This window comes from Sorex araneus, chromosome 1 (assembly GCF_027595985.1).
Source record: "Sorex araneus isolate mSorAra2 chromosome 1, mSorAra2.pri, whole genome shotgun sequence".
In the NCBI taxonomy this organism is placed as follows: Eukaryota; Metazoa; Chordata; class Mammalia; order Eulipotyphla; family Soricidae; genus Sorex; species Sorex araneus.
Genome location: NC_073302.1, coordinates 157,129,720 through 157,157,288, shown reverse-complemented (window position 1 = coordinate 157,157,288; position 27,569 = coordinate 157,129,720). Strand labels below are relative to the sequence as shown.

The 27,569-nt window shown below is 47.1% G+C and overlaps 1 protein-coding gene and 1 non-coding gene across 2 annotated transcripts in view; both read left to right on the top strand.

The window, feature by feature from the left end:
- SERINC5 (serine incorporator 5) overlaps positions 1-26,281 on the top strand; it is a 105,534-nt gene extending 79,253 nt beyond the window's left edge. The window contains 8 exon segments of the mRNA XM_055126568.1: positions 3,165-3,301; positions 3,303-3,399; positions 6,282-6,377; positions 11,048-11,174; positions 15,786-15,852; positions 19,120-19,159; positions 20,146-20,290; positions 21,675-26,281. Of these exon segments, the coding sequence (XP_054982543.1) occupies positions 3,165-3,301; positions 3,303-3,399; positions 6,282-6,377; positions 11,048-11,174; positions 15,786-15,852; positions 19,120-19,159; positions 20,146-20,290; positions 21,675-21,822 (857 nt within the window). The 3' untranslated portion in view covers positions 21,823-26,281.
- Positions 26,282-26,820: 539 nt separating this feature from the next.
- On the top strand, positions 26,821-26,941 carry LOC129401062 (small nucleolar RNA ACA64). Its single transcript, XR_008628081.1, has one exon. It is a non-coding gene; the product is annotated as a small nucleolar RNA ACA64 (small nucleolar RNA).
- The last annotated feature ends 628 nt before the right edge of the window (positions 26,942-27,569 follow it).

Genomic DNA, 27,569 nt, shown 5'->3' with positions numbered 1-27,569 from the left:
CGTGTCACGTCACCGCAGTCTCATACCTGGCTGTCCAATAGGCTCTGAAAAGGTGGTGGCCACTGCATCACCAGGGAGAAAAGGCGGAAGGGACAAACATCTTTCCCCACCTGGGGTAGCAGGGCCCTGTAGTTTAATGCTCAGTCCAGATGCATTTCTGCCAAAAGCCTCTGGGTTCCAAAATTGGTCTGTGTGTCTTTGGGATCATGGCCATTCAGGAGCTAGGAGTCATTCGTGGGCGGCAACTTGGGGCCCCACTGGGGCAGGGAGAGGTGCTGGTTCCTCTCCCCCCCCCCATCCCATGAGGCCCTGCGTGTTGTCACATTCTCTCTAGTTTTGGGCAGGGGCAGATGCTAGATCACTTATTTTCCATTGCTCACTTTGCATATCAGGAAAGGTTGCGCAGTGCTCGAGGACCATATGGGATGTTGGGGATTGAACCCTGTTTGGCCACATGCAAGCCAAATTCCCTATCCACTAAACTCTAGCCCCCTACATTTTATCAACTCTCACTCCTCACTCTCACCCTACCAGCGCTCCCAACCTGCTTCCTACTTGATTGTTCATCCATTCATCTGGCCTTTTCTCCCACTCCTTTACTTGTTTGGGGGCTTTTGTTTGTTTCAGGACCACTCCCAATGGTGCTCAGGCTTACTCCTGGCTCTGTGCTCAGGGATCACTCATGGTGGTCTCTGGAGACTACGTGTGGTGCCAGGGATTAAACTCGGGTTGGCTATGTGCAAAGCAAGCTTGCTGTACTACTTGCTGAACAAACTCCTCGGTCCCTTGCCTCTTCCTTTTCTAATCTCCATCCATATCCTTCTCATTCGGCCTGTCTTGAGTTTTTGGAGTCCTGTGGGTATGCCCGACATGTGGCAGGCACTGAGAGTTTGAAGGTACATGTCATGGACTGTCTGCAAATACATGTTGCCCTAAGGACAGAAGCACTCGGGAGCAACCCTGCTCCCGTGGTCGCTCAGAGGGGGTTTCTAGTGTGAGGATCCTTGTTCTGGTATGTACTGAGCATCTGTTTCCTGGGAGAGGTAGTCAGAGGATAGCTGTGAACTCCATGGCCTCCTCCTCTGTGGAGGAGGAGATAGGTCGCTGTCATATGACCAGGGAGTAAGTGATGAGCTCCGTGGTGAACAGTGAGTGCGCTGGAGAAAGTGGAATGGGAGGTGGGGTGGGGGGCAGCTGGACAGGAAAGGGTTCATGGTGCCCTGCGAGGGGAAAGGTCCAAGCAGTATGGGGCTGGGCCTGCGGGGCATTGGCTGCACGGGGAGAGACAGGTGAGCTGAGCCAGGTGAGGGTGGCAGGCAGAGTCTGGTCTGTTGTGGGTCTGGAGTCAGTAGAATTGGCTGATAGGGTTGTCATGGTGCTGGTGGGGGCTCACGGGGTGGGGGGTGGACAAGGAAGACAGCAAGAGCGGCCGTGACCCCTCCCTCCCCCCAAACATACGCATTCACGCTCACATGTGGAGTCGCCACATTTTGCAGGTCAGGAGCTCATGGAGGAGCAGGTTTAGGGGGTGCAGATGTTGGAAGTTGGCGGGGGCCCTGCCAAGTTTGAGAAACTGATTCGAACTCCAGGTGAGACGCTCAGCAGTTGGATAATGAGTCTGGAGTTCAGCAGAGAGATTAGGGTCAAAGCTCAAAGCGTTACTTTGGGGGTTGTAAGCATGAATTAGTGACAGTTCACATGCTAATAATCTAAAAGGCTTGTGAAGAAGTGATTGGACACTGCCCTCCTCCCCCGCCACAGGTATCTGTGTCGAGTCTCCCTCCTATCTGCCCCAGTCTGCTGGCCTGCCACAGGCCTTTGTCTGTGGAACTCATCTGGCTCCCTGGCGCTGAGGGTGCTTTGGCTCTCTTCTTTTCCCCTTTCTCTTCCTGCCCATTTCCTTTGCATACCTTTTATGCTTGAATAATTCTCTGGGTCGCTGGCGTGGCCTGGCTTGCTTTCAGGAATATGATGGTCATGAACATATTGGCCTTCCCGCCCTCTTTTCTTTGTTTCTGGCCGCGGTAATCTTCTCATCATTAAAGCATTCTCGCGGGGTTGCTTCAGTACTTGGCTGTTTTGTGAAAGCATTAATAAGTGGCTTTCTCAGAGAATGTGGTCACAAAGGGCACTTCTCTCAGATGGCAGAGGACACTGAGGTAGTTCAGTCTCCTATTGTTCTGTCTCCCTCGTTGCTCATTTGCAAACTCTTTGTTCTGGACAGTTTCTGGAGATGACAGTGTTGCCACCCCCCCCCCCCATATTAATTTTCGGGTTAACTAGAAAGCAAGTTAATTTCTTCTTAAACCCTATGAAAATTCTTACTTTTTCAAGACTGATTTTCTTCCTCCCTCCCTCCTTCCTTCCCTCCCTCCCTCCCTCCTTCCCTCCCCTCCATCCCTCCCTCCCTCCCTTCCTTCCTTCCTTCCTTCCTTCCTTCCTTCCTTCCTTCCTTCCTTCCTTCCTTCCTTCCTTCCTTCCTTCCTTCCTTCCTTCCCCCCTTTCTTTTCTTTCTTTCTTTCTTTCTTTCTTTCTTTCTTTCTTTCTTTCTTTCTTTCTTTCTTTCTTTCTTTCTTTCTTTCTTTCTTTCTTTCTTTCTTTCTCTCTCTTTCTCTCTCTCTCTCTTTCTCTCTCTCTTTCTCTCTGTTCTCTCTCTCTTTCTCTCTTTTCTCTCTTTTGTTCTTTCTTCACCTTACCCTTAATCATACTTGGCTTCTTTAGGAGCTCTTCCATCCTCAGTTTTATTCCTGGGGCAGGGAGGAAAGCCTGTCTTTCCCTAATGAGCAAGTGAGTATCAGCAAGAGGAAGAGGGTGTGAATCTCTGGGTTTTGTGTGTTTGGGAAAACTGGGAAAGGAAAACAGATAAGAGCCACCTTCTCATCCTGCCCAAACCTGTATAATTCAGACTCACAGTGGAGCAAATACTCACTTTCGCTATAGAACCAACTCATGGGTGGAATTCTGTTTAGAAAGTGTTCTAGCTGTGAACTGAGAAGTGCTTGCACGGTGATCCCAGCCTTGTGGCTTTGATAGAGCTCCATCACTGCTCGTCTGCTAGGAAGCACAGTAGTGGTGTGCCAGGCTTTGGCAGCCCGAGTTCATCCCCGTGCCAGAGGCTAAATGGTGTCAGGACAGTCACTGACTGTTCTTCTCTTCCCTCCCTCTTGCCCGCCTTCTGGGAAATAGGACTGCAGGTACAGCGACCAACAAGCTGTGGTACGCCGCTCTGTCCCTGGTAACACTCATCATGTACTCCGTCACCACCGGGGGCTTGGTATTGATGGCGGTGTTCTACACACAGAAAGGATCTCTGCACAGAGAACAAAATCCTGCTAGGGGTCAACGGAGGCTTGTGCCTGCTGATTTCAATGGTTTCCATCTCGCCCTGTGTCCAAAATCGTAAGCATGGTTTGTTTGTGTTTTTTTTTTCCTTCACTCCCCCACTCTTCCTTAAGTATATTTTCTGCAAGTGTCATTGAGCAAGCTGCTTTTATAGCTGTCACTGTCACTGTCACCCGTTGCTCATCGATTTGCTCAAGAGGGCACCAGTAACATCTCCATTGTGAGACTTGTCATTACTGTTTTTGGCACATCAAATATGCCACGGGTTTTTATAGCTAGCTAGAGTATTTTGAAATTACGGTCTTCCCTCAACTTACTCTGGAGCAATGGGAAAGGTGAGACTCCGATGTCCCCTGCATCCCACACTTGGACTGAACGTGATCATCAGGCGTGCATGATACTCAACAGGCACCTGGATGTAATGAGGAAATGTAATATAAGTGGAGAAAGATGTGACCGACATTCAACAATGTACATCAAGGAGCCTTGAAATGTCAAATGTCTCCAGTGCATATGAAGGGTAATCCCATGGGAAACGTTGAGGAGAGGCCCTGCACACTGCTATTTCTGAGTCATCCTTCATGCAGCGCCTGTGGGCTGGAAGTTGGGGCCAGCCTGGTGGATGAGTCAGAAAGTGGAAAATCCAATACCTGCCCAGCCAGCCACGGGCTCCGGGAGTGAACCTGCCTGAGGCCCAAGTTCTTTGTCAGTGAAGCCAACAGAAAATGGAGAGCCTGGCCTTAATCAGCAGGAAGAGACTCCGGGATTTGAAAGTGCTCTAAACAGTATAGGTCTGAGTTGTCTCCTCCAGTTTCTAGAATGCCCCTAGTCTAACGTTCCTTGTAGGTATCTTACTCTACAGGTGATGAAAATACATGACCTTCAGGTTTCTAGATTGAAAAAAGGAAAATGTGCCTGATAAATTTAGCCCCTCAAATTCTTTCCAAAGTAGTGATTTAATGGGGCAAATATTTGAATAAAAGCTTTTCCGTACTAAAAATTCCAAGTCTTGGGGCTGGAGAGACAACACAGCCAGTAGGGCCCTTGCCTTGCACACAACCAGCCTGGGTTTGATCCTTGCATCCCCTGAGCACCTCTAGGGGAGATGTCTGAGAGCAGAAGCAGGAGTAACTCCTGGGCATTGCCAGCTGTGGCCCCCAAGCCTCAAAATAAATAAATTTCAAATCTGGGGCTGGGGCTATGTAACTTATTGTTCAGATGTATGCTTTGCACACATGAGGCCCTAGGTCCATTCCCTACCACCACTCAAAAAAAAAAAAAATTCAAGTCCACTATTAAAATTAAGACTATTATTCTTCCATCCTTTTAGTCAGTTAAGAATTTTCTAAAACATTGTTAATATTTAAAATATATTTTGAGGGGCTGGAGAGATAGCACAGTGGGTAGGGCATTTGCCTTGCATGTTACTGACCCGGGTTTGATTCCCAGCATCCCAGGAGTGACCCCTATGCATCACCAGGTGTAACCCAAAAAAAGCAAAAACATAAAATAAAATAAAATAAAATAAAATATATTGTGAGTTGTATTCAACCTTTTGGACTGGAGCAATAGCACAGTGGTAGGGTGTTTGCCTTGCATGCAGCCAACCCGGGTTTGATTCCTCTGTCCTCTCGGAGAGCCCGGCAAGCTACTGAGAGTATCCTGCATGCATGACAGCCTGGCAAGCTCCCCGTGGCATATTCGATATGCCACAAACAGTAACAAGTCTCACAATGGAGACATTACTGGTGCCCGCTTGAGCAAATCCATAAACAATGGGGCGACAGTGCTACAGTGCAGTGCTACTCTACCTTTTAACATAGGTAATATTTTGAGAAAGTTTGTTTAATATCATTTTGTTGCTAAAGATAAGTTTTATTCTCATGCCAAGAGCAGTGTTGTAAAAGGATTCTGTTTCTCTCTCACTGTACAAACAAAATATAAATGAAATCTTTTTATCATAGTCTGGTAACTCTGAATGATCTGAATACATAGATTAATTTTTTTTTTTTTGGGTCACACCTGGCGATGCATAGGGATTACTCCTGGCTCATGCACTTAGGAATTACTCCTGGCAGTGCTCGGAGACCATATGGGACGCTGGGAATCGAACCTGGGTCAGCCACGTGCAAGGTCTACCCGCTGTGCTATAGCTGTGCTATTGCTCCAGCCCCTAATTTGAGCATTTTTGATATTGAAACTCCTCCCTGTGAATGTTAAGCCCCATCTCCTCCTTACTGGCCAGAGCCAGCTCTGGTATTCCCAACAGTTTTTCTCATTGATCTTTATTTAGTTCTTTTCCCTTGTGTAGACTATTAATACCTGATGCTATGTAGACTCCGGAGCCTGTGCACTGTGAAACCTTTCATTCACCCACTAGGACTGTTGTGATCTCACTGATTATGTACATTTCTTTCCAAAGTCATATGATTTAATTAAAAACTACCATTAATAGAATTCAGGAGGATTGGGAATAGTATATTTATTTACACTTACAGTTATCACTGAAATAAAGTTTTGAGAGAGACATCTTGCAAATAGATGTCAACCCAGTGTAACTTTCTTCCCTTCAACATCTTTTTAATGTTGTCCGAGAACACGATAGCCTTCTTTTTAAGATCTGAGCTTAAGGAATATTTCAGGGTGGGGACCCTTTAAAAAAAAATTAGGTGCTTTCTTCCTGCATTTCAAATTAAAATACAGGCCCAGGAATGGAGCTCAAGGGGAACTGGGGACATTGGTGGAGTGAAGGTCACACTGGTGGTGAGATTGGTGTTGGAACATTGGATGCCTGGGACAGCTGTATTATGAACAACTTTGGAGATCATAGTAATTTAATAGACATTAAAAGGGGAAAAAAAAAACAAACCTGTGTCTCAGGCATGGTCTGTAGTCAGGCCGTGGAGTGCTTGGAGACTCACCTCTCTTTTCTTTTCCAGGGCAGCCACACTCTGGGCTCTTGCAGTCGGGCCTCATCAGTTGCTACGTCACCTACCTCACTTTCTCAGCTCTGTCCAGCAAACCTGTGGAAGTCAGTAAGTCAGCCTTGCCGGCAGACGCATGCTTTGGCCTCCAGCACTTTTGATTTGGTGGGGAAGGAATTTGTCTTTCTGAACAACTTTCTAAACAACTTAAATGTCAGAGACTCAAATGAAAAGAGACGATGATCTTGCATTTCTTATTAAATAAGGGCCTTAGCATGGGATATAAACATGAAAATTCCTTACAGCTATTGCAAGGACTTGAACAAAGGTGAGGTTTGCCTTTTACTTCCTGATCTGAGTTCTCAAGGGTGCCCCCCACCTCGCTCTGCCCCCGCCTGCCTTCCCCCAACTGCCCATTTTGCTTTGTTTATTTTACTGTGCTTTTTAGGTTTGTTGTTCATTTGCTCTTTTCAGAGAGAGTTGAATTAAAAAAGCATGGGAAAGGAAAAGAGGGCCCAGGATTTGAGTCCAGCCATCCATTTTTTGTATGGCCTTGAGTCATCTAAAGGGACACTTGGTTATATAGACAACAGCAGGTGTGAGGTTGGGAGATAGACCACCTAACTTCTAGACCCACCTAAGTAACTTATTCAGAGTTCAGTTATTTCCTTTCTGAAATAAGAATTTATAGTATTATTTGATCAAGTAACTAAGACTCCTCTTTTTACCAGATGGCAGTAATTCACTTGAGCATATGTGTGTAAATATGCAAGCCTCCTTCCTACCTGAGCCTTGCCAATTGGGGATGGGGGGGAATTCTTATATTGAGATAAAACCAATACAAATTTACTTAATTTTCTAAATTTATTTTTTCATCATTTTTTATCACTTTGTGATATACAAATGTGTATGTAAATATACACGTAGATACATTTATGGACTGGAGTGATAGCACAGTGGGTAGGGCGTTTGCCTTGCACTCGGCCAACCCGGGTTCAATTCCTCTGACCCTCTTGGAGAGCTTGGCAAGCTTCCGAGAGTATCCTGCTTGCACAGCAGAGCCTGGCAAGCTCCCTGTGGCATATTTGATATGCCAAAAACAGTAACAAGTCTCACAATGGAGACGTTATTGGTGCCCGCTCGAGCAAATCGATGATCAACGGGAGGACAGTGCTACAGTGCTACAGATACATGTATGTATATGTGTAAGCACATATAATCTTATGTGAAATTAATGTACTCCTTTTTTTAAAAAAATTAAAAAATGGGAGTTTTTTTAAAGTTTAGAGAGCAAATGCAGGTATAATTTTTGAAGTCTTAGTGTTTATAGCGCTATGTATTTATGGGTCTTATTTTTATAGCTATTTGTGCTGAAAAGTGGTAGAATTATAGGTATTATAGGTATTAAGTATAGTATGCCCTGTATTTAGTTTTTTCATAAAAAGGCTTTATCCCAACTCTTAAATTTATTTAAATCTAATCTTTTTAAATATCTCCTCCCGCTCTTGGTGTTTTTAGATCACAGCTAGCTGTGCTCCGGCTTCCTCCTGACTCTGCTTTCAAGGATCACCTTGGCAGTGCTCAGGGGGCACATATGGGGTGTTGGGGCTTGAACCCAAGTCAGTTGTGTGCAAGGCAAGCACCCTACATCCTGGACTATCTCTGTCTCTCTGGCACCTCCTTAAGACCTTTTAAAAATAACTTAGTTATTTCTAGTTTTAACTTAATGGGATTTTTGTATTATAGATTTTTTTTTAATGGCAGATATCATCTGAAAAACAGAAGAGCTTTTATTTTAACTTTAGGCAGTATTGCATAAATAGAAAAGTTCATGTTTTGGCCAGTTTTTTAAAAACTGTTTTTATTGACTAAGAATAAAGATGAAAGATTCCATAAACCACCACATACACAATTATGCTTACTGTTTCCAATGTCAATACCAGTCATGATTTTAGTCCAACTTCAGATACTTATTTGGGCCTGTTTATAAACTTGTTTCTAGACGAAATACATAAAATAGTTAGTTTATGTTTGTGTTCCTTGTTTTGGGGCTGACCTTGGCAATCAGATCAAGATGAGGTGGCTAAAATTAAAGACTGTGTTAGGTGAAGAGCAAATAGCACTGGTGGTAATACCATAGAAATATTTAGTCTGTCAAAACTTTTTAAAGCCTAAAGCTGGAGAGACAGTGCAGGGATTAAGGCACACCCTTTGCGTGTGGCTGACTCCACTTTGATCCTTGGCACCACATCATTGAGCATCACTGGGTGCGGTCCAGGAGCCCCCAACATTCCTGGGAAGCTCCAGGTAATTGCTGCAGGGCCCGAGGTCTCCAGAGCACTGCCCTGGAGTTGTGCTCTCCACCACAAACATTTTTTTAAAAACTTTAAAATTCGTGAAATTTTTGACTTCCTTAGGATAGTTCCAAGTTACATTCTACTGTTTTGTTTGTGTTTGTGGCACCTGGCAGTGCTCAGGGCTTACTCCTGGGTCTGCACTCAGGCATCACTTCTGGCAGGCTGACAGGACCATATGGGGTACCAGGGATCAAATCCAGGTCGACTGCATGCAAGGCAAACACCCTACCCACTATACTACTCCTCTGGCTCTGATTTCGGTCTGTTTTGTCCCACTTCTTTATAGGTTTTCAGCAGTGCTCACAGATTGAATCTGAATCATTCAGAAAACGATTCAGAAAGGAGAAAAGAAAGCTTTAAGTCAGCTATCCTGTTAATGAATGAATGAATTTATTTTTAGTACACATTCATAGTGTGTGTTTGTGTGTTTGTATTTCTGTTTTAAAAACACATAACCAGCTGTCACCCCAGTTATGCATCATGATTCATTTAGCTATGAAACAGTGAATGTCTGCTGTATGTAGTGGACAAGGTGACATAACTGTTTGCACCAATCCCTTGAACAGAATTTTGTACACACTAATAACCACGGGGGCGAAATATGGAGCAACATTAATGAGGAAAGAAAGCTTTAAGTTGACTCATCATTCTGATGAATGACTTGATTTCTTTTTTTAGAACACATTCACAGATCCGATCAATAGAGGGTGTGTGTGTGTGTGTGTGTGTGTGTGTGTGTGTGTGTGTGTGTGTGTGTTTCTGTTTTAAAAGAAATTTGGGTCAGATCTATTGTATAGTGAATAGGACTTGCCTTGCATGCAACTGACTTGGATTGCACCCCGGCACCCCACATGATCCCTGAGAGGATAGCCAGGAGTATAAACCCCAATCACTGCCAATTGTAGCCCTAAAACAAATGAAAAGAAGTAAGGCCTTTGAAAATGTTGAGAAATGGCCAACTCTGGGAGAATCCTCCTAGGCCGGGATGTTAGAGGCGTACATAGGCTTACAGGACTGCCTGGACCTGGCACCGAGTTCAGAGAGATGGCCCTGGGTGAGGGGTCCTGCCTTCCCTTGTGACCTCAGCACAGAACAAGATAGACCTCAGGCCTCCAGGCAATGCCCTCTGGAGAAATGGGACAGGTTTACTCTGTCTGTGTTTTGACAGGTGCTGAGAAAGAATGAGATTCTGAGGCCATGGAACAGAGAAACTCTTTGCTGCTACACTGTCTTGTTCTAAGTGGGTGCTGAGGTAGGAAAGGGGGTGCCTGAAGATAGCCCAGTCAGACTGGAGTTCCTAGAAAGTGCCTTCCCTCCTCTCAGCTGAGACTTTTCCAAATGAATGAATGAATACCTCCATGTGTTGCAACAGGTTAGTTTGTGTGTGTGTGTGTGTGTGTGTGTGTGTGTATGTGTGTGTGTGTGTGTTTTCATGGTTCTTGGTATTGAACCTGGGGCCTTGTGCAACTAAATGTTCTACCACTGAGCCCTACCCAACAGGCTGCCCCCAACAAACAGGCTGGTTTCGTTTTTCCACCCTTAACTTCTTTTCTTGGTGGAAGATAAGTTTCCCATATTATTTAATCAGGTAAACAGGTTTTATAGGTTAACAGTTTTTACAAGTAAATTTTGGGGGAATCTGGGATCAGGCTTAGTGGTGTGAAGCTTGGGTTTTGTCCTTGGCACCACACACGTGTGCACACGTACAAAATTAAGGCGCCCTCAAAATTAGTGGGGGTGCATGTACAGGGGCCTGAGTTCAATCCCTGGCACCACAACCCCCTCCCCCAAAGTACTGCACTCGTAGGCTCAGGCATTGATCCTCTGACACAGGGACTGAGTATCTCTGGAAGGGTTCCTAGACCCTTTGAGCACTGCTTTGGAGTATCCCCTTTCATTAATGTGATGGAACAATGATCTCTGCAATTTATTGGACAGAAAAGCTCCCCCCCAAAGAAAAAACTTTGATTAGTTAGAATATCTTTACTTTCTTTGCTAAAATAGTTTAATCTTTACATGTCTATAAATGTGTTTTTTGCATATTAAAATATTTTTCAGTACATTTTAAAATTTTTGGTTTGGTTCTAGGGGTCATACCCAGTGTTGGTCAGGGCTTTCCTCGGTTCTGTGTTCAGGAATCACCCTTGGCAGAGCTGGAGGCGGGTTGAGGAGAGGGGGGGGACCATGTGTGCACCACATGAGGATAAGTCGACACTGGCCTTAGCTTAGCCCCGTGCTCTCTCTGGCCCCCATTTTTAGGTTTTATTGTCATTGATGTATCATGGTCTCTGGCAGTGTTAACGTTTGTGCTTTTGGTGTATTTACTGCCCTCTGCTACCAGCAGTGCACCAGGGTCCTTCCAGCACTGACCATCTATTCCATTCTCAATGACTGGCATTGCTTTATCTTTTCTTTCTCTCCCAGTTCTGGATGAACACAAGAAGAACGTTACCATCTGTACGCCTGACTTCGGGCAGGACCTGTACAGAGACAAGAACTTGGTTGCGGGGCTGGGCACCACTCTCTTGGTGGGGTGCATCTTATATTCATGGTAAGTCCGAGGAGTTGGCGGGCAGCTCTCTGCAGACTCTTCCAGTACAGGAGAAGAATTTAAATATGTTTCAGCAGCTGGAAGGCAGCAAAAACAGAATACCATCTGAGGAAGAGAGAAAATAGTCCAAGTGGAAAGAATGGCTTCCAGCATGAAATCTAGGTGTTTGGACTTCACATGTCTTGTGCTTACATGACTAATGAAGGGATTGCCTACAGTATAGAGCCTAGAGGCCTATTAAAGACCGGCAGTTACTAGTTGCTGCTAAAAGCATTATTGAGGGCAAGGGAGCACAAAGTGAGGCGGAGATAGTGTGTGCCAGGAAGTTTTGGCAACACTCATCCAAGGGAAATAGCATTTGTTCTGTTGTTGATGCAGAGAGTACAAAGCATGTATGTGCACAGTTAGTTTGTGCTTGGTCCAGGCCAGACAGGAAGCGTGCTTTCTCTCTCATGCTAAGACCCACAGTTCTGAGAGCAGTTACTCAGAAGTTGGCATGAGATTGAAGCAGACTGGATTCAGGTGCTCGGTGGGGGACGCCACGGCCAGTGGAGTGCACTGCAGTCAGGCCACATGCAAGGCAAGCACCTTGTCCCCAGGACTGTCACCCTGGCCTGCCTCCTCCCAGAGTTTTACAAGATTGCTAGGAGGAGGAGAAATAAAGGGTCAAAATGGTCAGTCCTTGTTCTTGTGTAATTTACTGAGATGATTAAACTTTCCTTTGACAATGTCCCTTTCACATCTAGATTAGCTTTTTTGTTTTATATTTGATATTTTGGTGTATAAAGTTTTTAGCTTGCCATAGATACATTATAGTCTTTGAATGTAAACAGTCCCAGTGGTGATAGCTCCTATCTAGAAAGTATTTTTCTGTCTGGTGGGGGGAGGGGGCATTTTCCCTTATTGCTTCTGAGAACCCTAGTCCACAGAACTGAGTTATTTGTTGTGGTGTTGTTGTTGTTCTTCCTCTTCTTCCTTTTCTTTTCCCTCCTCCTCCTGCTCTCCTTCCTCCTCCTCCTCTTCCTTTGCTTCCTATTCTACTTCCTCCTCCTTCTCCTCTTCCACTTCCTTCTCCTCTTCCTGCTACTCCTACTCTTCCTGCTACTCCTACTCTTCCTGCTACTCCTACTCTTCCTCCTACTCCTACTCTTCCTCCTACTCCTACTCTTCCTCCTACTCCTACTCTTCCTCCTCTTCTTCCTCTTCTCTTCCTTCTATCCCACTTCCTTTTCCCCTCCTCTCCTCTTCCTTGTATCAGGAATTGAACCCAGGGCCTCACACATGTAAGATAAGTTCTCTACCACTAACTAAGCTCCTTCCATGGCCCAGAGTTGAGTTTCCTAAGAGTAAAGTGACATATTACCAAAATGCCTGTGTTGTGGGAGGTGGTGGTGAAGGGTGTGATTCTGATTTCTCTGTGCCTGAGCTTTGTTTGGGATCTTGGCCATTGATGAGATTAACACGGTCTGGGGGGGGTTTGTGGGTGTGGCTGCCAAGGTACTGGAAAAACGGGGACCTGGGTGGAGGAGGCCCAGTCCTGATCCGAGCAGGCTTGGAGATCTCAGCCACAGGTCCCACATAATGTGACCATAAGGTGCCAAATTTTATATCCTGACCTATTTCTCGACTCTTCCTTCCTTGAATAAGCTTTCCCTTCCTGAGTGTTATTTTGAGATTTTCACAGGGAAAACGGCAGCAGTCTGACTGATTTCATGGTTTGTTTTAGCCTGTTTCTGTATTGGCATATAAAAAATATTGATAACCCAAGTAAGAAAGTAGGTTTTAAACTCTAAATAGAGAACATCCTAATTTAAAAGTAGGGTATGCATATGTGAAAAAATTCCTGGAAGGAGATAAACCAAACTTCTAAAAGTGGTAGCATCAGGGATAACTTTTTTACCTTTTAATTTTTTTATTTTAAAATCTTTTGTGGTGAATCAGTATTTCTTTTGTTTTGATTTATTAATTCACTTATTTGTTTTCCATTTTGGGACCATGCTGAGCATCACTGAGGACTTATTCCTGGCTCTGCACTCAAGGAACATTCCTGGGGGGCTCGGGAGATCATGTGGGGTGCTGGGGATCAAACCCGAGCCAGCTGCATGCAAGACAAGTGCCCTGCCTGCTGTTATCTCTCTGGCCCCATTGGTTAGCAGAAAACAACAGACACTTGACAGAATGAAATCAGATTTTGTTGGTTGAATGCCCGGTAATAACACAGGAGAAAAGGAATGTCTTTCCATCAGATAACATAGAGCTTGGATTCCCTAGTGGCAAAAAGGGCAAAATTTCCAAGTGTGCTTACAGAATTGGCACATGTGGAATGCCCACAGCCTGGGGTGTTTCAGATTTTCACTCACCCTTGAGGGGGAGGTCATAGTAAAATATCCAGGGGCCCCCAGGGCTTGCTTGGCACTGTGGAAGGAGCCAGAGATCACTGCTGGCAGAATCGGGCGATCATATTTGATGCCAGAGAATAAACACGGGTCGGCTGTGTGCAAGGCAAGAACCCTACCCATTGTACTGTTTCTCCAGTCTTCTCTGAAGGCTTTCATTCCTAAGAGTTTATAGAGTGGAATATTTAACTCTAACCATTTTATTTTTATTATTTTTTAAAATTTAATTTTTTTTTTGCTTTTTTTTGGGGGGCGGTCATACCTACTGATGCTCAGGGGCTACTCCTGGCTCTGCGCTCAGGAATTACTGCTACCCACTGTACTATTGCTCTGGCCCCAACTCTAACCATTTTAAAGAACACATATGCTTTCAGATGAAAATTCCAGTTAATGATTTTTTTGTTTTGTTTTGTTTTGGAGTCACATCCAGCAGTACTCAGGGCTTACTCCTAGCTATGTGCTCAGGAATCCTTCCTGGCGGTGCTGGGGAACCATATGGGGTGCCTGAGTTTGAATTTGAGTCTGTCAAGTGCATGACAAGTATCCTACCCACTGTACTATCTCTCTGGCCCTGGATGATAATTTAAATTAACTCCCATTTCTTTCCATGGGAAACATATACTCTACTCAATTAAATCATAATTGATAGGCAGCACAGACTATGACAAACTTTTTTTTTTTTTTTTTTTTTTTTTTTTTGCTATTTGGGACATACCCGATAATGCACAGGGGTTACTCCTGGCTCTACACTCAGGAATTACACCTGGTGGTGCTTGGGGGACCATATGGGATGCTGGGAATCGAACCCAGGTTGGCCTCATGCAAGGCAAACACCCTACCCGCTGTGCTATCGCTCCAGTCCCAGATGGCAAACTCTTTTGTGCGGGAGTAAAGTAGATATTTAGCTCAGGTCCACAGATATTGGGAGATTTTTCTCTTGCTTCAGGGCAGGCTCCAAGCCAGCAACTTGGAACAGAGTGGTCCTTTGTAGTGTCCAGAGGTTTAAAGCACAAACACACATATACCTGTTGAACTTGAATAAATGGCGGAAGGAGCAATGTGCTTCTCTCCCTGGGAAGTTGAATTGCTGATGACTTGGTTGAAATGAGTCTCATTTCCTTCCCCTGCATTAACCAGCTTGCCCCGCTTCCCCTGTCCCACACCTACCTCTCAGCCAGCTTAGAGGATGTTTGCATGTAGGTACGTGTATTTGTCATGAGTCTCTAGCCATTGTAGCAGGAACTGTTGCGCTGGCCTTCTGCTGTTATTTGCCAAATGAGTTGACATCTGGGACCTTAAAAGTGTTGTGTCTAGGGCCAGGGCGATAGCACAGGGGGTAGGGCATTTACATGCAGCTGTCCTGGGTTCAATCCCTGGCATCCCATATGGTCCCCAGAGCACCATCAAAAGTAATTCCTGAGAGCAGAGCCTCTGAGCATCATTGGGTGTGACCCACCCCAACTACCTAAAAGTATTATGTCTATTTCTGCTTACTTAAAAAGGTTTCCTACCCTTACCCCTATTGTTGGCCATGGAAAATTGCCCCCTTCCCTTATAAATCAAATTTTATGATATTAACATCTCTAGGATTTAATTTTACCACACTGGCACTTTTCTATGTTGAATTTTCCAAATAGAAAGCCTTGTTCAGCCATTGGCTGATGATCTCAGTAAATAGGTGGTCCCTCTGGTCTTTTTCCCTCGCTTATTGTTGTCGTTCCTGGGTTTTGGTTTCCAAGACAAAACATTATTTTTTGGCATGTGAGGGCTGAGAGGCAAAAAATATGACTAATATGGTCCCCATATTTCTTGACCTATGAAGTTCTCTGAGACCTCTCCACAAGACATTTGCTCTTGAATGGACAGCTCAGTGGGTGTGGGAAGATACTGGGGAGTCAAACTAGCCTGCTTTCAGTTGTGGTGGTCAGGGAGCGTTCACTTCTCTGGGATGCGGTGGATTTTCCCCTCCTTTTTTTTTTTTTCTTTTTGAGTCATACCCAGCGATGCTCAGGGGTTACTCCTGGCTCTGCACTCAGGAATTACTCCCGGCGGTGCTCAGGGGACCATATGGGATGCTGGGACTTGAACCTGGGTTGGCCGCATGCAAGGCAAACCCCCTACCCACTGTACTATAGCTCCAGCCCCTGGGCTCTCCCCTCCTTGGACTGACCACGTGTGTGCCTCTGGCGGGCTGACCTGTTCTTTTGCCTCTTAGTCTGACATCCACGACAAGATCGAGTTCAGATGCTCTGCAAGGACGCTATGGGGCTCCGGAGCTGGAAGTAAGTGCCCCCCTCCCCCGGCCCCCACCCCCACTACCCTTCTTAGCAGTTCCGTCTGCCACCACCCATGTTTCTGGATTTGGCCTTCCATGATTCCCCTCCTTTTTCTGTCTGGAAAGATGTGTCAGGTTTTTGTACAGGGAAAAAAAAACATCCTGTGTGTGATCCTTCACTTCTTGATTTTCCTGGAGCAAAGTAAGTCTCTGGTGTGGCATCCCTCTGCCAGCGGCCAGGGTGGAAAGTCAGGTCGGGCAGTCAGTGGCCCTGTTCTTATCCTCTGTCATCACGGAGGGCATTTGGGAGGCAGGGGGCGGGAGCTCCCTGAAGTTCCACGCCTGTCACACTGCTCCATCTCTGCCTGTGCCCTCGGTTCAGAGCGAGTCTCTGAAAGCTGTGTGAGTGGGGACAGACGGGCTGGAGCCCGGGCCCTGCACTGACCTTTGGCGCACTTGGCATTTCATTTCACTGGGGTAGGGGCTGCGGACAGCATCCCAGCGGGGGCTCAGAGCTGTCTCCCCGGCCCTCAGCAGCTGTCTGTGGGTCTGCAGGACATTTTGTTCCTGTCTTTACGGGGCCAAGGGCTTTTCCAGGGGCTCCCAGTAAGCTGCGGGATGGAGGCAGCCGGGGAAGACTCGTCCCCGTGTCTTTCCCCAAAGTGGCGAAAACGAATGGGAGGTGCTGGCGGTGGCTCAGAGCTGACAGCCCTGCCGTGCGCCTGCCCCTGTGGTAGCTACACCTCTGTGATGCTGTGCGGTGTGCGGTCCTCACAGAGCCCCAGTCCTGGTTTGTCTCCGTGACACTGGGGCGGGGAGAAGCTAAGTCGCCCGAGCCCTTGAAGGTTTCAGTTTGCTAGCACGTCAGCCTTAGTCTCTCCTGCCTGAGTCTAGCCTGCTGCTGACCTGCCTGGCAGGGGACCCACAAGCCAGCACAGCCACTTTCCCTGGTGGCAGCCAAAGGCCCAGGGGCTGAACAGGCAGGGCGGGGCCTCTGGGGCACCTGGCCTGGAGCTAGGGTGTTGGGAGACCTTGTCAGCCCACCTCCTTGGAGGAGGCAGTAAGGGGCCTAAGTGGGCTGGAGGCTGTTGGGAGGCCAGCCTTTGTTCTCTCCCTGAGGACCACCTGCTGTGTGCTGCAGGCTTTCAGCATCCCCATTGTTTGGAGGAAGCTCACAGAGGGCCTGTCTCAGGAGCACACTCCCCTCCCCTCTTCTCTCCATGGAAGGAACAACAGCCCCGTGTTTCCTTCCGAGCCCAAGAGCCCGAGGGAATGTGGTTTCCCTTCTGGCTTCACATTTCACAGGATGCACCTTTGAAGGAGCGAGTCAGTCGCTGCTTGTGGTAACTTAAGCTTTGAGGGACCAGGACCCTGGCCCACCAAGGCCAGCCACCAGCTCAGTTAGTAAGTGTAGACTGACTCATTCAGGCCAGGATTCTGTCGGGGCTGGTGGCTCTGTCTCTCTCTGAGGCTGCAGGGCAGCAAGGCCTGGCCTGAGGCGGGTGAATGGGGCAGAGTCCCGGGGATGCAGTACTGGGCTGACGCTTCCCAGGCTGGAGTTCTCCCTCTGCTCACCAGAGTCCTCCTGCAATTCCAGAACTTTCCATAGCCTGTTTTTTGTTTGTTTGTTTGTTTGTTTGTTTTAAATTCAGCTCCCTGTTTTGCTTAGGTGAGAAACTTGGTAGCATGCTTGAGAGGAAGCAGCCCGTCTGCCCCACCCGCAGTGGCCTCCTCTCTCTTGCCTGCTGGGCCCCCTTTTTGTTGTTGTTGTTGTTTCTTGTGTGGGGGTCATACCTGGTGAGACTCAGGAGTTACTCCTGGCTCTGTACCCAGGAATGAGCCCGGGGAGTGCTTGGTTGACCACCTGGATGCCAGGGATCGAATGTGGGTTGGCAAGGGCCAGGCAAAGGCCCTTCTGCTGTCCTGCTGTCGCTCTGGCCCTGGGAGCTGAGACTTTGCTGCTCCCTTGGCCCCCTGTGACGCACTAGCCTCACTCTTCCGCCCTGCCTTGGGTCCTGCTTTGTCACTAGGCCTGTGCTGGGGCTTAGGTCCCCGGATGTCCCCCGCCTCCCCTCAGCTCTGCACCAGTAGACAGGGACAGGTCATTTGGCCTCCGAGGGCAAAGAGCATTTTGTGAAGTGGCGTTGATGTCGGTGGGCCCCACGGGTGACTTTCGTGAAGCGGGGAGGAGAAAGACGGTCACTTTCTCTCCAACCGCCTCAAACACCCGGGACCCAGGGTTACTGGGTTCTTGTCTCGCTCGCGGAAAAGAATTTCAGGAGTAGACAAGCAGTGAAGTAAATAGATTTTATTTAGAAGGTCTTAGGGAAGGGGGAAAGGATAAGTGGAAAAGAAAAACCAGTAGGAGTAACGCGCTCAAGGGAGAACGCGGGCTTCTCCAAGGGTGGAGGAAGCTCTACACACATCCTAGCACTGGACACGAAAGCATGAAAGTACACATCTCAAGGGGGGAGATGCGGGCGACACATGTGCTCGGCCACATGGCACAAGCAGCACATGGGCTCAGGCAGCATATGCGCACCCTTCCTTTGTTCAAGGTGGCCTTTATAGGGTTTCTCCAACCTGCCCCCACGTGGGGGCTTCTTCCCAGGTAAAAGTCCGTTGCTAAGGAGGTTACCAGGGAGGTTGGGAGTGGTGATGGCCTTCTTTGGGGAACCCCCTGGGGAGGGGTCTATTGTCCTCAGGGTCTGCTGATGGTTTCTTCCGGGTCTTTTGTTTTCTTGAATCTGCACATCTTCAAGAGTCCCCTTCCCAGAGACTCTGTTAAATCTCAATTTTCATTGCCAAGGGCCTTTCCCTATCTACCTGCCTACATCAGCGTGAGGAGTGTTTGGTTCGCCCGGTGGCCAGGTCCAGTTCTCCAGAAGCAACCTACACAGGCGGTCTGAGATGTGGGGCAGTTCCTAAGGGTCGGCATGTGGATGTCTGGGTGGGGGTGTGGTGAGCGGCACAGAGCCACTGCAGCCCCACCCACAGAGGCCATCAGAGCTGACCCTGGGAACGCCTCTGCCTGGGGGCCGGGAGGCTGAGTAGGTGCACACCTTCACCCTCACCCATTGTCTCTCCTGTCCTGATACTTAGGGCCTCCTTCTGAATGGCCCAAGTGGGCAGTCCAGGGCCTGGGGTGTGATTCAGAAGAGCCGAGTGCAGGGCCGGGGATGGGTAGGGGGTGGGTGCGGGCACCTGTTGTGGGTTGTTGCTGTTTAGAGGGAAAAGCAGCAGACCCCTGACGTGGCTGGTTTTGCTTCCATAGGTCGCTCGCTGCTGCTTCTGCTGCGGCCCGGATGGAGAGGGTGAGTGACAGCTTGTCTCCTGTGGCCTCTGGGACTCGCTGCTACGTGGAGAGCAGTTGGGAGTTGGGCAGAGACCACCTGATGCCAAGGCGGGATGATCCCCCGACTAGTTTACTGTTAGTGGGTCCTTCACATCCTTCCTGAAAGGTTGCTGTGCTGTGAGGTGGGGGGTGGGGGTGGGTTGTTCTGGCAGGTGAGACTCGTCTTGTGTTTGGGCTCAGATTCAAGTAAAGTTGCAGTACATTCAGATTTAGGGGAACAGAAAGGTAGGTTTTGTTGTTTGTTTAATGGAACAATATCTGGAGATCCTGACACCTTGTTTCTTGTTGATTTTTGTTGGTTTTTGTTTTGGGGCCATACAGTCCTGGCTATGCACTCAGGAATCACTTCTGGGAATGCTTGGGGCACCATATGGGGTGCCAGGGATCGAACCAGGATCAGCCTCATGCAAGGCAAGCGGCTTACCCGCTTACCGCTCCAGCCCCATGACACCTTGTTTCTTGGAATTTTTGTCTCCAATTTGGCTTTCTGTGTTGGAGGAACCCAGTGGTGGAAGAACTCGTGGTCCATCTGCTGTCATGGCAGAGTTGATTTTTAAGTTTTGTGCTTTTTTTGGTTTGCTTTTGTTTTGAGGCCACACCTGGCTGACCAAAGCTGACTCCTAGCTCTGTGCTCAGGGATCACCCTTGGAGGAGCTTGTGGGACCATATGGGTTGCCAGAGATTGAGCCCCGATCAGCCTTACTCTGCACTTCTGCTCCCACCCAGTTTTTGTGCTTTTAGTTTAAATTCTCTTTGCTGCTTAAAAAAAACCAAAACGTTCAGTAACTTATCCTGTAAAGAAAGCCCTGGTAAGTGGGTTGTGTGCTTATGGTACTGCACAGTACCCCCTCCCCGAGGTGGGAAAGTGCTGGATTAAAGTAAGTGAATATAGTTCCATCAGTGTGTGATTACTCATTAATACTGTGCTGGTTTTGTGGTTTGTAGACACGGAGGAGCAGGAGAATGTGAAGGAGGGACCACGAGTGATTTATGACGAGAAGCGAGGCACCGTCTACAGCTATTGCTACTTCCACTTTGTCTTCTTTTTGGCTTCCCTCTATGTGATGATGACTGTCACCAATTGGTTCGAGTAAGTGGCCAATTTTCGTACACCTTTCAAATGGGGCATTTGTTTGTGGACCACACCCAACAGTGCTCAGAAGAGGCGGAGTGCAGGACCAGGGGCGGGTAAGGGGTGGGTTGGGGGTACCTGTCCTGGGTTGCTGCTGTTTAGAGGAAAAAGCAGCTCAGGAGTGACCTCTGGTGGTGCTCAGGGGACCATCTGTGGTTCCGGGGATCAAACCAGGATCAAGATTGTGGCCGCCACAGCCACATGGAAGGCAGGTGCCTCATCTCCTGTGCTCTCTGTCTGCCTGTTTGTTTTTTGAGTCACACCCAGTGGCTGCCTCCTGCATGCACTCATCCTTTTGAGTTATCTCCCTGGCTCCAGGTAGGGAATTTTTGTTTTGTTTTGTTTTTTAAGTGCTTTTTTTCTCAGTGTTGGAGTACAGATCACATCTGGAGGCCACCAAGGGTTTCTCTAAGTCCTGTAGGCCTCACCTTCACAGAAGCACAGAAAGAGTTCTCAAGTCATAGCTTCATTTTATAGGGGCCACCCTCAGGGGTTGTGTCTGTGTCTGTGTTTGTCATCCCTCCCTACCTCGCTCCCTCTCTCCTTCCCTCCTTCCCTGGAGTAATTCCTGAGCACTTCTGGGTGCAGCCCAGCCCCCACCCCACCCCCATCTCCCAGAAGATACTGTTTTATGAAAACATCTCTGGAGGTCAGAGAAATAGCACAGTGAGCAGGGTGTTTGCCTTGCACGTGGCCAATCTCGGTTTGATTCCTGGCACTCCATAGGGTCCCCTGTACCCCCAAGGAGTAATTCCTGAGCACAGAGCCAGGAGTAACTCCTGAGTCTCACTGGGTGTGACCCCAAAGGGGAAAAAAACTCCTTCTCCAAGGGGGTTTACTCTCCACCCCCCACTTCCTATAAATCACTCAACATCTTGAGAGGAGAAGCAGGCAAACTCCCTAGGTGTGATCCGGTGATCACAACAGAGAATATCTTTCAGAGGCAGAGTGAATAGTATAGTGGGGCGGGGCTGAGTTCAATCCCCGGCACCCCCATAGGGTCCCCGAACACCACGAGGAGTGATCCCTGAGCACCGATCCAGGAGCAGCCTTGAGCATCACCAGGCCTGCTCCACTGCCCCCACCCCCAACCACAACACAGACACTGTGACCAGAATGTTTAAAAAGGCTCTAATGTTGTTTGTGGTAGTGGTTATACACCTCTGAGAAACCACGAAAAGTCACTGGTTGAACACTTCAAATGGGTGTGGATCTATTGAGGGAAATAAAGTGAGCTAAGGGGAACAAAAGGGCTGAAAGAGGCAGACACAGGAAGGGAAGAGACCATCCCCTCCATCCTCTCTGCCTGCTCTGACCCCAGCCTCGTCTCCTGTCTCTACAGCTACGAGAGTGCCAACATCGAGACCTTCTTCAGCGGGAACTGGTCCATCTTCTGGGTCAAGATGGCTTCCTGCTGGGTGTGTGTGCTCCTGTACCTGGGCCGGCTGGTGGCACCACTCTGCTGCCCCTCCCGTGAGTTCCTGGTGTGAGACTCCGCACGTCCCTAGACTCAAGCAGGACCTGTGGGCTGCAAGTGACACCCTTGGAACCAGGGCCCCGGAAATGGGCGCAGTGACGGGCGCCTTTCCCAGAGCTGGGCATCCCTTTCAGAAGATAATCTGGAGTTGGCCTTTTGGATTCTGAAATTTGAAAAGAAATGAAGAAAACTTTTGTCCCAAAAGACTTGAGACCAAAAAACAAAAAAAAAATTGTTTTCTTTCAGCCAAAGTGATGAGTGCTCATATAATAATGTCCTAGGTGGGTCTTATCCCTCAATACTGTGATCATAGATAGGATAGCTTTTTTTTTCTCCTCTGAATTTTCTTATCGTAGAGTTTGGGGTGCAGCATTTGTCCCAGAGGTCATGCTGACCTGCTGTGGCCCATTGTTCTTACCCTTGGAATGGAGGAACATGCCAACATCCGCCCCGATAGAGGGACACCCCTCCCCCTGCCTGCAGCCCTCGGTGTTCCTGGGCTACCAGAGGAAGCACAGCTTTGAAAGCCGCCACATGCTGCTTCCTCCTGGCTGCCGTGATGCTGGGAATCACGGGCTTCGCTCTGCCCACCCCCTGCCCACAGGTCCCTGCTTCTTTCCTGGATTCTGCCTCTTTATTAGAATGTGAAGAAGCACAATTGGTCATCACTACCCCTGTGGTCCCCCCCGCTGATGCTCACTACCTAAGCCAAGTCAGGATTGTAAGAGTCAGGACTGTTTCTGGTATTCTTCATGTGCTCCGAAAGCAGCACCCATGCTTCTTCTGTCGGGGCGGTGGAGGGCTGTAGTTCTGAGATGTTTATGCTCTTAGCACTTCAGGACCTCACCTGAAAAGTGGCTTCATGACTAAAGCCCACTAGACCTCTCTTCTCATTAAGGCCACTTCCCCCTCCCTCCCCTCCCCGTTTCTTGTAAATTGGGAAAGCAAGGAGGGACTTTGGTTTCCATGTCTGTACTATGACTGCATCATAAGTGCCACTTATGGGTGTTTGGCGGGATGATCTGTAGCACTTCAGATGGGGACTGACTTACCAGAAGATTATATAAATTGTGGAAGTGACCAAATCAATTTAGAAGCTGGGTGGAAGGAGGCCTTTAGTCATAAACAGTTGTTTGTTAATAAAGACGTCTTCGTAATATTTAACTGTAAAGGAATACCCAAGAGAAGGTTGATTTTGGGCAGCTGTGTTGTCATTGAGGTCTGGTCAGGGAAACACTTGCTCCACGGGAGGTTTGTTAGGAATCTCAGGGGACACCCTTGATAGTAATTTGAACAGGTTTGAAAGAATCCATCGGAGAAAGAGCTCACAGGCCCATGTATGGGCTTTGCAGGTTGCTCTCTGCCCCACAACAGCATCACCAGCTGTGGACCAAAAAAGCTAGGTTGGGGCTGGAGCAATAGCACAGTGGGTAGGGCATTTGCCTTGCACACGGCCCACCCAGGTTCGATTCCTAGCATCCTATATGGTCCCCTGAGCACCGCCAGGAGTAATTCCTGAGTGCACGAGCCAGGAGTGGCCTCTGTGAATTGCCGGTTGTGACCCAAAAAAGAAAAAAAAAAGCTAGGTTGAAAAATTTTAACAGCTCTGACAGAAGGGGGCTAAGATCAGAAGGGCTTGGCCTCTACTTTCATCCTGCTGCATGCTGGGCTCCTGCATGCCAAAGTGCCACTGTGACAGAGATTGGATTCTTCTTTTCTGCTTGCTCCTTTGCTGTCCTTGCCCTCCCGTCCAAAGAGGAACAAATACAATGGATGGATTCCCTAAGGAACTAACCTTCTTTACAGTGTTGTGAGTCAGTATTTAAACGCCCTCACTGGGTATATGTCCGAGCGTCTCCTTTAGTAAACTTGGTCCCAGGACAGTTTTTGATTTCCGGACCTGGAAATCAAACAGCCCTCTAGAGTTTGGCCATGGAGCCCACATGTGGAGTCCCAAAACGAGATGCCACCCCAGTGAAGGCAGGTGGCGGGGCAGGGGGCGTGCCATCAGGTGAAGAGAATCAGGGAGACCGTGCATGGTCTGATTGTGTTTGCTTTCTGCTGGTTCTAGCTGGGTCTTGCTCTGGCCCTTGCGGCAGGTCAAGGGCAAACTGATGCAGTTGGTGTGTATGTGTCCCTCCTTTTTGGAAAGCAGCTCAGGAAACCCAGAGGCCAGGACCTTGCCAGGCACGAGGCTTAGTATTGTGTGCCTGTAAAGTTCCTTTCCGGAAGTTGGGGTGATTCAAGGGATTCAATTGGAGATCCAGTCATTCTGATTTTTATCCTCTGCTGAGTTTTAAGGCATGTTGATTAGGCCAGAGAGACGGTGCAGTGGGCGAGGCGCTAGGTTAATCCCCTGCACTGCGTGTGATTCCTCAGAGCTTGGCCAAGAGTGACCCCTGAGCACAGAGCCAGGAGCACTGCTGGGGGTATCCCAGAGACCAAATGAAATTGGAAACTGGAACAGTACAGCAAGTCTTACCGTGAGTGAGAGAAAGATGTGGCTATGCTCTGAGTAGACATTGAGAACTTGACTTTCGTAATTATTGTAATACACAATGCTCAGGTTTTGAAGAACCTACATTTTTGTGCTAGAGCAACTTAAAAACTGGAAAACAGTGCCAGTTGCTTGGAGGTGCTATCACGGTGGTGTTTGTCTCACTGATCATCTTTTTAAATGGGTTTTTGCTTTGTGTCTGCGATTTGAAAAGTGCGTTCCTGAAAGCTGCTGGTCAGACTCCTTTCGCGCTGAAAGCTGAAGTTTTTTGTTTTTGTTTATTTAGAAATTGTGTATCAATTTGGAGTAGGGACTTTTTTTTGTGAATAAATACACTAAGTGGGGTGGGGGTGGGGTAACAGGATTTTTCCGGGAATGTGATTATATATATATACCCAGATGTGTCCCCCCGGGCTGAAGACAGACTCTAAAAGCCCTCCTTGCCCCTTTTGGGGTATGTTTTAATAATAATGGGAATAAGTTGGTTTTGATTTCGTCCTCATCGTTTCTTGGGAAATGGCTTGAAGAATTCTCAGTGGTCTTTGGCACTCTCAACACAGCTGGGAGGGTGGGGCTCCTGGGTGTCCGGATCCTGCCGGCCCTCAGGAGAGGCCAGCCCAGAGCACTGTGTGTTGCTTCCACGCTGTTTGTGCATCTTCAGAGGCTCCTACAGGCCAGCAGACTCTGTAGAGCTGATTCCTCCCATCACCCATTGCCTTCTTGAAGATTGGGTACTCAGTTTTGGCTACAAGTTTGCCACCGTTGGTGCTTCACGATACCCTGCAAAGGGAATTCCAGAGTACTTTAGCTACCTGGGCCTTTCTCTCCCTTTGCTGCCTTTCTCAGCAACATCTCATGTTGGTGTCCATTCGTGTCCAGCCCCTCTTGGGAGGGAAAGAGGACGTGACCCCCAGCTAAGGGTGTGACCCTGGGGCTGAGACCGGGTTCATCCCAGGCCGTACTTAACCAGGGACAGTGCAGGAGCCACATCCTCACAGAAATTTGGAATTCTTTAGTCCTTTCTCCTTCCCTTGCTAATCGTACTAACCCTCTGTGGCTTTGTTCTTAAGGCGACCCTTTTTGCTACCATGGTTACTACATTTGTTAAATCCTTAGACATTTTAATCTAGTCAAAGATGTCTCATGTTGACCCTTCACAGGCTCAGAGAGCTGTTTACATAGGTCTTCAGAACTAACCTGGCTATTCTAAAGATCTTTTATTCTTCTCGGCAAATTATTTGCAGAGGTGCAGTATTTTTGAATTTGGGGGGAGGGGCAGGGAGGGTAGCTATTTGGCTTTACCAAAGAGGTATTTTGGGTTTTTTTTTAAATTTTTTTTTTTTGAAAGTGAATTTCTTTTAGGAGACAAAATTTAATTGGGGAAAGATGGATTAAGAAATGCCCAAACCTACAGAAGTTTAATCATATTTAAATGAGTAAAATGTCAAAAGACTTCTTAAGGCAATCCTTTGTAGTAAAGGATCCTGGGAAATTCTCTCAGGTAAAGAAAGCTTGGAGAAGATGGGTAATATATGTCTTGAGATATTTATAAGAAATTTAAGAAGATTGTTGTTTTCCTTTATTAAAGATTAAGGTTTTTTTACTTTGAAAATAAAAGCCACAAAGGTTTTATAATCATAACTTTTGTTAACTTTTCTGAATTAATTAGCTGTTGCCAAATTAGGTTGTTGTGTTTTGCTGCGTAAGAATTTAAAAATAGAATTTTACTGTTTGAAATTTTTAATGATCTTGATTATGTTTAGAGTTTCAATAACTTTCAATAGGTATTTTTTTTCCCTTTAGTCACCAAGGCAAACTATGGGTTTGTATTTGTTTTGTGTGTTTTTGTTTTTGTTTTGTTTCTGAGTGCTAATTTTTTTTCAATACAGCATTAGAAGTTGACCAGACTTTTCTTATGTATAAAACTCAAAACTTGTTAACTCTGTACCTTAATAAAAATGAAAATTGAAAACCACGTTGTCCTTTTCTTCTTTCTATTGGTTGCCTTTTTTGTTGTTGGTTTTGGGACCACACCAAGATGTGCTGAGGATCTGCAAGTTCCTGTTCAGTGGACAAACCCAGGGCCTGTGGCAGGCAAAGCATATGTTCTAGCCCCTGTGTCATCTCCCTGGCCTCTTAAATATAATTGAAGTCCTGTAGTTTGTATTTTCCAAAAATATTATCCTAAGATATTAACCAGCTCTCTCTCAACATCAGTCTCGTCGGGTTCTTGATAAGCGTAAACCTAAAAACTCGAGCATTCTACTTTTTCCTATGATGCTAGTGACATACTATTTTAAATATGAAGATCTACTTTTCTTTTTTTCTTTTCTAGCGATCCAAACTAGATCTCATGCATGCAAAGCAAATGCTCTACCATTGAGCCACATTCCTAGCCCCTAGAATGTGACCTCCTAAACCCAACCAGAAATGATCCCTGATGCAAAACCAGGAGTAAGCCCTGAGCATTGCTAGGTGTGGCCACCAAAAAGTAAAGTTCTTAAAAGATAGTGTCCGAGTTGAAAATCACCTGTGGTTTTGACCATAGCCATGGGTAAGATGGTGTAGCCCAGAGCCAGTGGGGCTCAGGACTCACTCTCCAGTGTAGAGAGATGAAGCCGTGGCACCTCCTGCCCCCTCCTCCCCTCTTCTGCCCATTGGACACGTGGAGTGCCCAGAACAGGTTGCTACGAAGCAGTCTGAGGGACTTGGACCTGGCACGGGAGGGTTTAAGGACCCCAAAGGTGGTCTGTAGTCAAGATCACTATCTAATGAAACAGGCTAACTAAAAGGGGAAATATAATCAAACAATCCTCTTTTCACCACTTCCTGCTCCCTCTCTCCCCCCAACAACAACAACATCAATAGCAATTCAGAAGGACTCTGGGATTAAGAAAAACAGGTTGCCTTGAGGCTTACAGATTGGACAGTATGACAAATTCTCCCTGGAGAAGATTCCTTGTGGTACTATATTATGAGGTCCAGCAAAGTGATAATAAAATACTTCATATGATTATTTATGTAAAATAATTGGCATAAGCTTATTAGAATTAAAACATTTACAGAGATTTTACAGTAAGTAGCAAAATCTCTGTAAAGAAAAAATGTTTTCATTGCAACCTTTTGTAAGTGTGATATGATCTACATAAAATATTTTTTGCCTTTTATCTGTGAGCTGCAATGACTCCTGAATTGTTCTAGTATCTGGCTATAATTTCAGTTCTTTTCTAGTTGGCTTACATTGATTAAGAACTAAAGAACTA